This window comes from Dromiciops gliroides, chromosome 3 (genome assembly GCF_019393635.1).
Source record: "Dromiciops gliroides isolate mDroGli1 chromosome 3, mDroGli1.pri, whole genome shotgun sequence".
NCBI classification, from domain to species: domain Eukaryota; kingdom Metazoa; phylum Chordata; class Mammalia; order Microbiotheria; family Microbiotheriidae; genus Dromiciops; species Dromiciops gliroides.
Window position 1 is genome coordinate 227,588,943 of NC_057863.1, and position 15,387 is coordinate 227,604,329.

Genomic DNA, 15,387 nt, shown 5'->3' on the forward strand with positions numbered 1-15,387 from the left:
AGCTATACAACAGAAGAGGGTGGTAGATCCTTTAAGAAAGTGGCAGGTTCTGGTGTTCCAAGGAATAATGATGTGAATTAACAGGTGCCACCAGGTAAGATAACATCCAGTAAGAATCAGAAGGAGATGAGTGACTCCTTGCAAAGGGTTGGAGGCAGTCCTAATAATAGATATGACAGCATGCATCAGGAATATGACAAAGAACCTCCAAACACTTGTCAAAACTCATGCCTCCTTTTCACTTTTGGTGATTTACAAAGGTACAAATGATGCTGCCAAAAGTAATCTAAAAAACATTACCCATAATTATGAAGTCTTGGGTAATAAATTGAAAAGCTCAGAAGCTCATGCAGCATTTTCCTTTCTACTCCTAACTGAAAGAAAGGATTTGAGAAGAAAAAAAGGCTGATTTGGAAAATGAATGGCTGGTTAAAATGATTACATCTGAGAACAGGATTTGAATTTCTGGACTATAGCTTAAAATACTGGAATGATGGGCTCTTGGCCAGGAATAGAATGTACCTAGCTAGGACTGGTAAGAATGTATTTTTCCAGACTCTTGAAAATATAATCAAAAACGTCTGTAGATGGGGAAAAAAACGGGGTGTGGGTGGGGGGGTGGGGGGATCCATCAAAGTATATACATTAAGCAAGATACAATAAAGAACAAATACTATGTAGAAAGAAGAATAGTGGTAAGAATGCCCATAAATTCACAGGAGATAAAATCCAAGTGAGGAATCAGCAATATAACTCATTTCTTCAGATGTGTATCTACAGACATTCAAAACACATGTGATAAAGAGGGCAAACTATGGTTCCTAATGCAAAGAGGCAAAACCTAAGTGAGACATGACATAACAAAAGACCTCATAAGTGATTTTAGGGTTTGAGACTTATTAGTATAGGATTGTGCTTGGAATGTGGCTCTGGAAGGGGGTACTTTATTCAAGAAGAATAGGATCAAAAAAAAGAGGGGTTGGACCTGTAGTAGAATTATATATCAAACAGGGAGCCAAGATGGCAGACTACAGGCTGGGAGCCAGCTCAACTTTCCCAACATTCCCCCTCAAGCAACTTTAAAATAATGTCTTAAATCAAATTTTGGAGTGGCAGAGCCAAAAAAATGTCAGAGGGAGACATTTATCTAGCCTAAGACAACTTAGGAAATCTTCAAGAGAAGTCTGTGAAACCAGGATGAGCAGAGGCCCAGAGTACAGCAGGAGCACCATTGGTGGAGGTGACCCAACAAATAGCAGTAGCAACTTCAGGAGCTCTCAGCTCAGAGACAGTAAGGAGGGACAGACAACTGGTCAAAAAGAGATTACAGTGCTGGCACTAGGCATAATTGACAATGATTGGTAACTCTATTGCCAATAAACATTTTTAGATTGCAGTTCTAAAACAGAAAGAAGGACTTGTGGTCAGTCACAAGGTAGCAGGGGTCCTGGTCATAGTTCTAGGGTTAAGAGGAGCACTGATACTTGGGGCTGCATGGGAGCAGAGGCCCTTCCTGGTTAAAGACCAGAATACAGTGACCACACCTCACCTATGATAACACTACTATAGAAGCACCAAAAACTTTCAGACCACCCCCCCCACCCCAGAATGAGCTCTGAAAACAGCATGAAAAAGCCTGAAGCTTGTCACAGTGCCTCCCCACTCCAAGTAAGCAAAGCCCAACTTTAAAAACTTAGAGGAAGGGCAGCTAGGTGGCGCAGTGGATAGAGCACCGGCCCTGGAGTCAGGAGTACCTGAGTTCAAATCCGGCCTCAGACACTTAAAACTTACTAGCTGTGTGACCCTGGGCAAGTCACTTAACCCCAACTGCCTCACTTAAAAAAAAAAAAGGGGTGAGTGGGTGGGTAGAAGGGCTAATTAGACCTATAGTCAATAAGAATTCCAGAAAAAGGTTTTTTTAAAAAAGATAATGGTAGAGGAAAAATTGGGAAAAGAAACGAGAAAATAAAATTATGAAAAGAGGATTAACAGTTCATTAACAGAGGCAAAAAAGATGGAAATAACACTTAAAATAACAGATTTGGCTAGGTGGCACAGTGGATAAAGCACCAGCACAGGATTCAGGAGGACCTGAGTTCAAATCTGACCTCAGACACTTGACACTTACTAGCTGTGTGACCTGGGGCAAGTCACTTAACCATCATTACCCCATCCCCACACCCCAAAATCCCAGAATTGGAAAAGAAAAAGAGCCCTCCCCCCCAAAAAAAATCACCAAAGAGAAGAATTTTTAAAAAGTAGTTCAAAGGGAAAAGAACTGGCCAAAAGGAAAGAGGTAAAAAGCTCACTGAAGAAAATAATTCCTTAAAAATCAGAATTGGTTACATGGAAGCTAATGACTCAATGAGACTTTAATAAACAATAAAACAAAGACAAAAGAATGAAATAATAGAAGAAAATATGAAATATCTCACTGGAAAAACAACTGACTTGGAAAATAGATACAAGATATATAATTTAAGAACTACTGGATTATCTGATAGCCATGATCAAAAAAAACAGCTTAGACATCATCTTTCAAAAAATTATCAAGGAAAACTGCCTTGATATCTTAGATCCAAAGGGTAAAATAGAAATTGAAAGAATCTGGCAATCACCTCCTAAAAGAGATCCCAAAATGAAAACTCTTAGGAATATTATAGCCAAAGTCCAGGGCTCTTAGGTCAAGGAGAAAATAGTGCAAGCAGTCAGAGAGAAACTGTTCAAATTTTGTGGAGTCACAATCAGGTTCACACAAGATTTAGCAACTATTATATTAAAGGAGACAAGAGCTTAGAATATGATATTCACAGGGGCAGCTAGGTGGTGTAGTGGATAAAGCACCAACCCTGGATTCAGGAGGACCTGAGTTCAAATCTGACCTCAGACACTTGACACTTATTAGCTATGTGACCCTGGACAAGTCACTTAACCCTCATTGCCCCACAGGAAGAAAGAAAGAAAGAAAGAAAGGAAGGAAGGAAGGAAGGAAGGAAGGAAGGAAGGAAGGAAGGAAGGAAGGAAGAAAGGGAATATGATATTCACAAAAAGGCAAAGGAACTAATCCTTGGGGGGGGGGGGGGGAGATAGACATTTAATGAAATGGAGGGCTTCCAAACATTCCTGATAAAAAGACCAGAGCTGAATAGAAAATCTGACATTCAAACAGAAGACTCAATAAAATTAAACTGTTTACATTCCTATATAGGATGATGATACACGTAACTCCTAAGAACTCTATAATTATTAGAACAGTTAGAATGAGTCTATACAGAGGACACAGGTGTGAGTTGATCATGTTGGGATAATCTCCAAAACAAAAAAATATAGGGGTGAGAAAGAGGGATGCACTGAGAGAAAGAGGGGGAAATTTAGGGGGAAATTTTCTTACATGAAAGAGGCATGCAAGAAAGAGTTTTTATATGGAGGGGAAAATGTGGGAGTGGCAGGCAATACTTGAACCTCACTCTCAGTGGAATTGATTTAAAGAGGGAAGAGTACACACACACACGGTTGGGTATAGAAATCTCTTATCCAATATGGAAATAGGAGGGGAAGGAACTACCAGAAAGGGAGGGTACAATAAGAGGGAGGGTAGATTAAGAGAGGCAGTGTTGTTCTTCAGTCATTCAGTTGTGTCCAAGTCTATGCAAAAATACTGAAGTGATTTCTCATCTTCTCCAGAGTGTCTCCATTTTACAAATAAGGAACTGAGGCAAATTGAAGTCCAGTGATTTGCCATGGGTCATACAGCTAGTAAGTACCTGAAACTGGATTTTAATTAAGTTCTTCCTGACTTGTAAGCCCAGTGCTCTATCCTCTTGACCCCCTAGATGTCCATAAGGGAGGCAGTAGTCGGAGGCAAGACAGACATCTGATGAGGGACAGGATAAAAAGAGACAAAGAGAAGGATAAACAGAAGAAAATAGGATGGAGGAAATTAGTAATCATAACTGTGAATGTGAAAGGGATGAGCTAATCCATAAAACAGAAGCAGATAGCAGAATGGATTAGTAACCAGATCTAACAACATAATGTGTACAAGAGACACACTTGAAACAGAAAAACACACAGTCAAAATGAAGGGCTACAGCAGAATCAATTCAGCAGAGGTTAAAAAAAAAGCAGGGCTAGCAATCATGATCTTAGACAAAGCAAAAGCAAAAACAGACCTAATTAAAAGAGAAAATCAGGGAAACTAAGAGGTACCATAGACGATGAAATAATATAGGGGGCAGCTAGGTGGTGCAGTGGATAGAGCACGGGTCCTGGAGTCAGGAGGACCTGAGTTCAAATCCGGCCTCAGACACTTTGACACTTCCTTGCTGTGTGACCCTGGGCAAGTCACTTAACCCCAATTGCCTCACAAAGAAAAGAAAAGAAAAGAAAAGAAAAGAAAAGAAATGAAAAGAAAAGAAAAGAAAAGAAAAGAAAAGAAAAGAAAAGAAAGCCTTGATCTAAGTCATTTAATATGCATTTTCCTTAAATTTGTCAATGGTCCTTTGTATAAGATAGTAACACTTGTCTTTGTTAGAACCTCTAACTTAGAAGCCCAACATTCATCTAGTATATATATATATGGAACAAATAAGTTGGCTTATTACAAGGTCAGTAAGCCTAAAAATCTTAAGAGGATGGTACACTAATGTTCTTTTTTTCCTTAAAAAGAAAAAAAAAAGATAATGGGACAAAATTGTATTAAGGTCCTTAAAATAATAAACCTGCCTGATCAACAGAAAGACCTTTTTACTTATAATATGAATGTAACTAAAGCTATAGTTCATCATATTATATCTTAGCAGAAGTCTTTTAGAATGAGAAATATTTCATATTTCATTTATTACTATTGAAAACTCATCAACATGAAAAATTATAAATAAATAATATATCATATATGTTATTGTATATAATTCTATAATATGAATGTAATAAAAATTACACACACACACACATACAATATGGGGGTGAGGGGTAAGGGGGAATACTTTACCTTGCATGGTACCGAGAATGCCAAGTGCAGACACTGGGCTGGGAGGAAACAGTCTCAGGATGGCTCTCTGTGAATTTGGTGGCATGCCAAGAATGAGGCCTACAGCCTACATCATTCCTCCTGGAAGAGAATAGGCAACGGTTTGAAACAGAAAACCAATGAAACAAAACTAATTAAACTAGCTCTAAAATAACATGCTCTGGACAAGTTAAAAAGCTAAAAAATTTATATAATTTGCAAGTCACTCAAGTGCTTGGAAAAATATCTGAGTGACAAGATTACTTATTCTTAAGATTTAAAAATTTTCAACCTACAAATGAAAATGTTTAAGTCCTCAGGAGATGAGTTTAGCTGACTTTCTTCAGTACTTACTGACAAAGCAAATAGCTATCTTCTTCCACTGGTTCAGGTCAACTTTGCAGATATCCTTAAGCCTTTCTTAAGGATAGGAGCTGGGCTTGGTTATTTATGGAATCCAGTTACATATTTTATATTTCAGTCTACACTTTACCCAGCGAGTTAGCCAGTTTTCATATTGGTTAGATATAGGGATTTATTTTCTTTAATAACTACAGACAAGAATCTCTGAGAGAGGCAATTGCCAAGATGCTATTAGTAAAAAGGGCTTTAAAGATGAGACCATGTCTTAATTACCTTTGTATTTCTCACAGTGTTTTCCATAGAGTAGACTCTTAATGTATGGTGAATGAATGAATGAATGAATGAATGAATGAATGAATGAATGAATGAATGGTATTGGTTACCTATGATAATCTAAGTAGGAGAAGAAAGTTCTGAGGATAATAAAACAGCAAACAAAGCATTGAGAATAAGATAGAATAAATAATGACCAAAAGCATTATTTCCTGGCTTAGTTTGACTTTCACCCAACACACAACTATCTCATGTTTGGCTTAAATTTTTTCAGACAAAATTCTCCAGGTGTAATGTTAAATATTCCAAAAAGAAAGCTCCTGGAGATGCACTAGCCACAAAATCAATTTACCCAAGGAGAGAGAGGTTCTGACCACAAGAATACACAATGTTTGACTAGTTTCATTTTCATGGTCATCAACTGAGCATTATTCCAGAATTTTCTAAGTAACTATGCAATTTAATGAATAGGCTGAAGCCACTTCACCCTGGAAAGTGATTACATTTTTGTATACCTCTCTGTGGACAAATCATTCATGCAGAAGCCCTTCCTGGCCCAATGAGAGGCAAAGATCTTAGCTTTACCTTAGTAGATAAGTTATGAAGAACAAATTATCCTTTTAATTTCTGAAGGCTGTCAAGCAGGCCAACACACTAAAAGAAGACTAAAACACAAGTAGAAAAAAGATTAAAAAGCAAACACAATATGGACTACTGAGTCAGTGAATTAGAACATCTGGATGAAGGAAAGGAAAAGATGAAGGGATATGGAGGTGAAATATTTGTCATAATTATTTTCGATGGATTGACATGAATGAACAAATCCATCAACACTATGGGTATAACACATAGTCAGAAAAAAAAAAAACCAGTACTGTACCTCATAGAGCTTCTCAAAATCTTCATAAGAAAGTTTCTGGCCACATCAATGTCACTTTCAGATGGCATTTTCTCTGCTATAATATCCACCACCTCTTTCATCTTCCTAAGCAGCCAACCAATGAGGGAAATAAACTAAACTGAGTTGGAATTTGAGGCAAAAATGACTAGAAAAGAAAAACCTCTTAAATTTTGGTTGATGAGGCTTTGTCAATAGTACACTTGGAGGGATAGGGGCACAGATGTGCATCACTAGAAAGGAATGATGCTGTCTGAATAACTATGCTCAGTTGTTCTCCTTCTCTGAGTCCCCTGCTTCCTTGAAGTATCCCCACAAACCATCTTCTACCTGAAGCCTTTCCTAATTGCTGCCCTGGCCCGCCCTTTGACTCTTAGCAAACTTTCTTGTATAGAGAACTGCTTTTTATTTTGTCATTTAATATGTAACATTTAATAATTAATAATATTTATACAATGCTTACTATGTGCCAGGTACTATTCTAAGCACTTTATAATTATTATCTCAATTGTGATTCTTACAACAACCCTGGAAGGTAGATGCTATTATTACCCCATTTTACAGGTGAGGAAACTGAGGCAAAGACAGGCTAAGTGATTTGCCCAGTGTCACACAACTAACTAAAGTGTCTGAGGACAGATCTGAAGGTCTTCCTGACTCCAGGCCCAGTGCTCCAAATAACACAAAACCTGGCAGCCTATATATATATATATATATATATATATATATATATATATATATATATATACATTTGTGATTTTCCTCATTAGAATGTATGCTAATTTCAAGTACGGTTATTTCATTCTGTTCTTGTATCACCACAACCTGGAACACGGACAGGCAGGTACCAGGTTTTTAATGAATAAATGTGTATTGTGGCTGACTGATCTAACCACTCCCTTCTCCAACAAGTAATAAACTTAGCAGAATGTAAGTCAAGTGCTAGTGATATGGCCACCAAAAAACAGTCAGGGGGAAGAGGAAAAGGAAAGGAATCTCAGAGATTAATCTCCTTGCTTTTCAAATGAGGAAACAAATTCAGAGAGACAACTTAATGTCACTTAATGTGTACTTCCACAGAGAGTAAGTATTAAAAGGTGGATGTGAACCATGTCCTAAGACATCATAGTCAGTACTCCTCCCTCTCTTGCATTTGCTTAGTGCTTCCAAATGGGTTTATTTCATTTGATTTTTGGGACAAACCCTGTGAGGTTGGCAGGAAGGTAATATTAGCCCTGTTATTAATAGAGTAAACCGAGTCTCAGGTTACATGACTGGGTTAAGGTCACACACCTATTAAGTGAAAAACTTTTGATTAGAAATCAGAATTCCTGACAATTAGTTTAAAGGACCACGGATTTAAAACTGGATGAGACCATTGAATCCAACACAGATGAACAAAAATTAAAGGAAGAGAAATTATGACTCATAGAGTCTCATTGGTAGTAAATATCTGAGGGAGAATTTGAACCCACGCCTTCCTGACTTCAAGTCCAATCCCCTATTCACTATATCTTCACTTTCTCTGATGCTTAGGTATTAATGATCCTCTCATCTCACTGGATGAGCTAAATAAAGTTAGTTCTTCTACCTTCTTAATGTCCTTTGTCCTCATCTCCTGTGGAACCTCACTTTAGCACCTCTCCCTCTCTCATATCTTCAATTTCTCCTTTTCCACCGTCTCTCTTCTCTTCACCTAGACATAGATGTCCCTTATTTTTAAAATATATAAAAAGCTTTCCTGTGACCCTAGAGCTGCCCCACTTGGCCACAATTTTCTCTTTTCTTTTGCTAAACTACTAAAAAATGTGCCCTAAAAACCTACTGCACATGTATTTTGGGTTGGGTTTTTTTGGGAGGGATTGTGGGGCAATGAGGGTAAAGTGACTTGCCCAGGGCCACACAGCCAGTAAGTGTCAAGTGTCTGAAGCCGGATTTGAACTCAGGTCCTCCTGAATCCAGGGCCAGTGCTTCATCCACTGTGGTACCTAGCTGACCCTTGCACATCAATTTTTTAAAATGACTGTGACGTCATGTATCTAAAATAAAAGACCTCACTAAATACATTAAAAGATGTATATGTGGTTTTTATTTAAAACTATATTTTATTATATTTTATAGTATATTATTTTATTATTTATCATTATATTTATATATATTGTTTTTAATATAAACCTTTCTCCCTCTGCTAAGTCTGTTAGATTCACTATGTACATGTCACCCTATGGAAGCCACAATGCGCAAAGGTACAAAGATCAAAACTGATACCTACTGTAGAACTGAGAATAGTCATTTTGTACTTCTGCATTCACCTCAAAACCCATGATCCCTATTAATAAACTTTACAACAGATGTATTTACTGAAATGTGATCTTTCCTGTGGAAATCACACACATTTTATATTTCTCCGTTCCTCAGTAACATTTTATGCTGCATCAAAACCTATCACCCATCTGGCTTGATAGAAAAACAACTTGTCTCTCTTGAAGTACTGATCTAGGCTACCATTTTTTTTTCAGTGACACATGAACTAAGATTCTAAAATGAAGGTTAAAGAAGCAACCCCCCTTTTATTTATTTATTTATTCATTCATTCATTCATTCATTTATTTATTTATCTGTCTATCTGTTTATTTATTTATTTATTTTTGGTGAGGCAATGGGGGTTAAGTGACTTGCCCAGGGTCACACAGCTAGTAAGTGTCAAGTGTCTGAGGCTGAATTTGAACTCAGGTCCTCCTGAGTCCAGGGCCGGTACTCTATCCACTGTGCCACCTAGCTGCCCCACCCTTTTTATTTTTAAAGAATTTTTGAAGGGGGAGTGGATGAGTACAGTCTTCAAATGTATGAAGCCTTGTTATGTGGGAGACAGATCATAAGACCATGGATCTAGGGATCTTGGAGGTGCTTTACTCCCACCATTCCCTTCTACAGAAGTCAAGGCCCAGGTTATACAAGCAGGAAGCATCAGGGGTGGGATCTGAATCCAGGTCCTCTGACACCAAAGCTAGTGGTTTTTCCATTAAACCTCTTTTGCTTGGTCCCAGTGTGCAAAAAGTTAAGAAATTAGAGGGAGACAGATTCCAGCTCATGCTGGGAAAAATCTTTTCAACAACTAGAGTTCTCCAAGAGTTTAACAGACTGCTGGAAGGTGAGTGGCATCTTGACAGAACCCATGTCATCACTGGACTAAATTCCCGTCATGGTTCCTGCATTTTATGTGCCTTTACTAACCTTAAACATTTGAAGAAGAAAGAAGGAAGAAGGAAGAAGGAAGAAGGAAGAAGGAAGAAGGAAGAAGGAAGAAGGAAGAAGGAAGAAGGAAGAAGGAAGAAGGAAGAAGAAGAAGAAGAAGAAGAAGAAGAAGAAAATTGAGCCTCAGACTATGTAAGTGAACACAAAATTTTAGGTGTTTAAAAATGGATATAACACATCTCTCTTCCAACAATATTCAAAGTAAAGGCATGTGAGATTTACTGATTTTGAGAATTTAAGTCTTGGCCTTTCAAAGAGAAAATCACATCTGTGACATGACAACTAAAAAATGGCATATATTGTGTTCTTAAGGAGTTCTACAGAACACTAGATCTCTTTGTTCTCTTTTGAGCACAACTTGCCTTTGTGCACTTTATGAAAAATAGAAAACAAAATATCACTTTGGGAAAGTCAGTTTTATGGTTAGTCTAAATTCTGGAAAACATAAAAATGTCTTTTGAACATAGGCATTAAAACAGGCCAAGAACACATCAGAAAATACATAATTCTCACACAATTCTAGAAGGTCTTAATATTAATGACACACAGCTTACGTAGGCATGACAAAATTTATGTTAGAAATAGAAGTCGAGGGGCAGCTAGGTGGCGCAGTGGATAAAGCACCGGCCCTGGAGTCAGGAGTACCTGAGTTCAAATCCGGCCTCAGACACATAACACTTACTAGCTGTGTGACCCTGGGCAAGTCACTTAACCCCAATTGCCTCACTTAAAAAAAAAAAAAAAAAAAGAAATAGAAGTCGATATTAGTAGAAGTTTCCCATCATGTTCAAGGATGGCCACACTATTGTCTTTGTTCAGTACCTTAGTCAAAAACCTTGATGATAAAATTTTAGCCATATATTTTGCTATTTATTGGTCTCTTGGAAGGGATTTCAGAGGCCATCTGCTTCAAGTGATGTTTGACCCAGAATCCTTTTTTCAAAGTCATTGGCAAGAAGTTACCTATCCTCTGCCTGAAGCTCTCCAGCGAAGAGGAAAATATTATATATCCCAAATCAGCTCAATCCAGTCTCAGAGTGCTCTAAACTGCATGGCAAAGCTGCCTAATATAAAGCAAAAATCTGCTTATCACAACTTCTAGTTTTGTCTTTCGGGGCCATGAATAGGATCATAGATTCTATGTATAATTTCTCTAGCAGTAAGGTGCCTCAAAAGCTATCTAGCCTAACCTTCTTCATTTTACAGACAAGGAAACTGAGGCCCAGGGAGGTTAAATGGCTTACCTAAAATTAGGCATGAGTTAATACCAGAGCGGGGTCCTGGATCCAATTCCTCTGAATTCACATCTAGTGCTCTTTCCACTTTTCTAGGCTGTCACCAATGTTTAATTTCTCTTACACGTGACTGGCTTGTCAATCTGAAGACAAGTTATTTCTTTCCCAAAAGTCTTTTCTTCTCCAGGTTAAACATTCTTAGTGGCTTCAATAGCTACTCATATGAAATGTTCTCCAGTCTTCTCACAATACTGTTTATGTCCTACTCTGGACATGCTCTAGGCTTGTCTGTATTCTTTCTAAAATGAAATGCCCAGAACTGAACACAGCCTGCTGCTCAAACTTGTAACTAGGCCAAGACAATAAATACAACCAGCATTTCCCTTTTTCTGGACAATATACTTCCTTTTGCCACAGCCTAGGTCAACGTTCCCCCTCTTTTCTTTCCCCCAAGTGCTGCGTGACATTGGTGATTTAAACTGAATTCTTCTTTGGCCAAAATATTGAGATCTTTTTCACATGACTGCCAGGATTCCTCTTACATTTATGAAGTAGATCTTTTTTAAAAAAAAACACCTATTTACATGTATACTTTTAAAATTTCTCCTTGTTTGATTTGGATCATTTTTTTTTTCCAGCTTCTCAACATCTTTTCATATCCTGTTTGTTATTCTCATCCTAGCTTCATGTCTTCTGGAAAGTATGACTTCCTTGTTTCCTCTAAGTCACCAATAAAAATATTAAATATTAAATAGGTGGCACAGTGGATAGGGCAACAGCCCTGGAGTCAGGAATACCTGAGTTCAAATCTGGCCTCAGACGATTGACACTAACTGTGTGACCCTGGGCAAGTCACTTAACCCCAATTGCCTCACTCCCCAATAATATTAAATAGTACAAGGTCAAGGGCTCTACCTTTAAGACTTCCCTCCCAACTAACTTCAACTTTTTCAGTCACCAGTTCCAATTTCAATTAATTATACTATCAGCTAGCCCTCATATCTACATCTTATCTACAAGAACAAATATGAGAGAATCTATCAAACACTGTCACAGTTTAAGTGTATGATGCCTACATAACCCCTCTAATTGACAGAATTAATCACGTTAGGGAAAAAAGCAAATAAATAAGATTAGTCTGCCATGACCTGTTCTTGAAGAAACTAGATGAGTAGTAAATGTCAAAAACAGGATTTCATAGGATCACAGATGTAGAGTTGGAAGAGACCTCAAGGATTTTGTGGTGTTCATCCCTTCCCTCTCCAAACGCTTTCAATATTGTTGTTCAATTGTTTTTCATTTGTGTAGGATTCTTTGGGGCCCCATTTAGGGTTTTCTTGGCAGAGATACTGGAGTAGTTTGCCATTTCTTTCTACTGCTTATTTGCCAGATGAGTAAACTGAGGCAAACAGGGTTAAGTGACTTGCCCAGGATCATACAACTAGTAAGTATCTGAGGCTATATTTGAACTCAGGTCTTCCTGACTCAGCACTCTTTCCACTGTGCCACCTAGCTGCCCATGTGTAGCCATAGAGGTGAATTTTTTTCTTTACTGTCTATTATTTCCTTTCTTTAAAAGTGTAAGGAAAAGAATAATTAATAATGGATTTCTTGGGGGACCCAGAGATCAGCTTCTCAGTGCTTTCTCCCCCCACTCCAGAAAGTCCAGTTCTCCTTGTCTGGGAAAACCCAAGGAAACAAAAGAAATGGAGATAAGGCTCTTTTCTAGCTCAGTGAAGGATTGAAGGGATCAAATAGATAATGGACTTTGCCTTAAGGAACATGAGTGAGGGTCTTTCCCACCCTCAGACCACCCTCAATTCATGTCAACCAATGGAATTGGATGATACTAACTAAATAACTTTGATCAATGTATAATGACCCATCTCTATCAAATGAGGGCAAAAATGGGAAGAGGCCAGGAGCTCTCTCTCTCTCTGGAGGCACTCTCTGTTCTTGGCTCTCCCTCTTAGGACAGTGTAGATTTTGTAGGTCTTCTGGGACTTTTCTCCTCCTCATGCTAACTGCCATGTACTCAATTATTGACATACACACACACATACATACACAAATACATACATACATACATACATACATACAATTAATAAATAATAAATGCTTACTGCCCAAACTGGTACAATAGCAATTACTTTACAAAACACAGTTTTAGCCTAATTATTAAAAACATAAAAGGACATAATATAAAGTTAGTTTTTGGAATACTGAGCTGGAAAAGAAACTTGTCACATCTACTTCATGTATTGACCTAGTATCTATACTATCTCTGGTAGCAATGTACTTCCTTATAGAGAATTTCTTGGATGTATAAATGAATAGACCTGACTCTTCTTGAGGTGCAAAATGGCCAAAGCAGCTCTGTTCTAATAGAGTTCATCTGTGAGTATGGAATGAGATATATACAAAGTAGAGATAAAGCACCTAAGCAATTACTCATGATGGATAGATACCAAATACCTGAGGGAGGGGGAGAAAAAGCATTTCCTTTAAAAAAATATGTATAAAAAGCAAAATAAGAGTCTTTTCACCATTATGCATTATCATCAGAGGACTTAGGTCCAAATACTTGTAGGACCTTGGTTAAGTCATACTTAGTCTCTCTTCGTCTCAGTTTTCTCATTTATAAAATGAGACGGTTAGACCAGATGGCCTCTGATGATCTTATGTAATCCTACTGGACAATTACTATTCATCTAGTTTCTTCAAGAGCAGGTCACATCATGCCAGACTAACCCGATTTATTTACAAGGCATTTCTGTGGGCTTCCATTTCCTTATCTATGAAATGAAGGGGTTTTGAGGTCATGTAATTGGCCAGATGGTATAATTGTTGGGTTTTTTTCCCATAACTCCTTAACCTCAAAATCTCAAAAGAAGGAAATATACACCAAAGATACAATAGCTAAATAGAGAACACAAGATTCTGTAGGTTTCCTCTTTTTTAAAGGGGGGGGGGGGCGGCATTATATAGAGTATTCAGAGCTGGACTTATAATCAGAAAGACCTAGGTCCAAATCCTACCTCAGACATTTACTAGTTTATATGACCTTGGATATGTCATTTAACCTCTTTCGGTCTAAGTTACCTTATCTGTCAATTGAGAAGGTTGAACTCAATGAGCACTAAGGTACCACCCAACTCTAAAGCTAAGACTTGAGATTCTATAACATATTGGTTCTGTTTGCTTAACTTTTTTTTTTCTTCTTTTTTAAGGTAAACCTCCCCAGGCTGCGGACAGAGGACAGATATAAAAACAAAAGGCTTCAACAAAGCTATTTTCTTAAGGGAGTTAGACTAGATCTGGCTTTCCTAACTTTTAGGTTCATAAGGAGTCAGTAGATTTCATGAGAGTGTAAATTTGTATGGGGGGGGTGGTGGTAAATCACATTGTCATTTCTATATCATTGTTTTCTTTTGTATTCTTCTGTATATTTTCATATGTATTTTAAAGCGTTTTTCTGAGAAGGGGGTCTATAGGTTTCACTGCCAAATACTGCCAAAGAGGTCCATGATACAGAAAAGATTCTCTTAGATGTCTTTGAGTGCTAAATTTATCATTATCATCTCATTATGATACTATGTTACAAAATTCATAAATAGTAGTAGGATTCAAACCCAGGTCCTCTGCCTCTAAATAAAGACCTCTTCCCACTAAACCATACTGCTTCCCAAAACAAAGTGAATGCCATGATGAATACGCCAAGATCAAACCATGGACCTCACACCCATTATGTACTCTCTATCACTGAATGACTTTATGTTGAAAGTGCTTCATTTCTTTTTCTTTCTTTCTTTTTTCCCAGTAAAGCTGAAGTTGAAGCTAGGGTCATTTGAGGGAATGGCTTGATGATAGAAGAAAAGGTTTGGAATAGCTACTGCAGGGCATGTGATGGGTAGGGGGCAGAGAGAAAAAAGATCAGGAAGAGACGAAAGAACTGTGCTACATCAATGAGGGCTCATATGAGATTAGCATATGAGATAGCAAATAGTTTACCCTACTGGCCCAGTTTCAGGACTTCCAGGAATTTGTAGAGCCTTAGGAATATGAGTAGAGATAATAAATGGTGAGAGTTATGCAAATTATGCATCACAGGGGTAAGAATGGTACCTAGTTGAGAAGTTGGAGAAAGGAAGAAGGTACAATTGAAATGGTTAATCACATGATAAATATACCTAAGTGGTACAAATTTATCCAGTAGAGGGGCTAATAAGGAAAGACCAAGGGACAGTAGGTTAGAATGAGGGTAGAAGTCAGATTCAGTAACAGTGAAGTATGGGGAAAGTGGTCTTTAAAGAAGCTGTGTTCAGAGAAAGGAATTCCAGATTTTAGGATCTTAA

The 15,387-nt window shown here is 37.8% G+C and overlaps 1 protein-coding gene across 3 annotated transcripts in view; it reads right to left on the bottom strand.

Moving 5' to 3' along the window:
• Positions 1 to 15,387, bottom strand: part of SHROOM2 (shroom family member 2) — a 244,564-nt gene that overhangs the window by 95,332 nt on the left and 133,845 nt on the right. For all 3 annotated transcript variants that reach the window (XM_043992671.1, XM_043992672.1, XM_043992670.1), the window contains exon 3: positions 4,991 to 5,110. In XM_043992671.1, the coding sequence (XP_043848606.1) occupies positions 4,991 to 5,110 (120 nt within the window). The remainder of the gene's footprint in view (positions 1 to 4,990; positions 5,111 to 15,387) is intronic.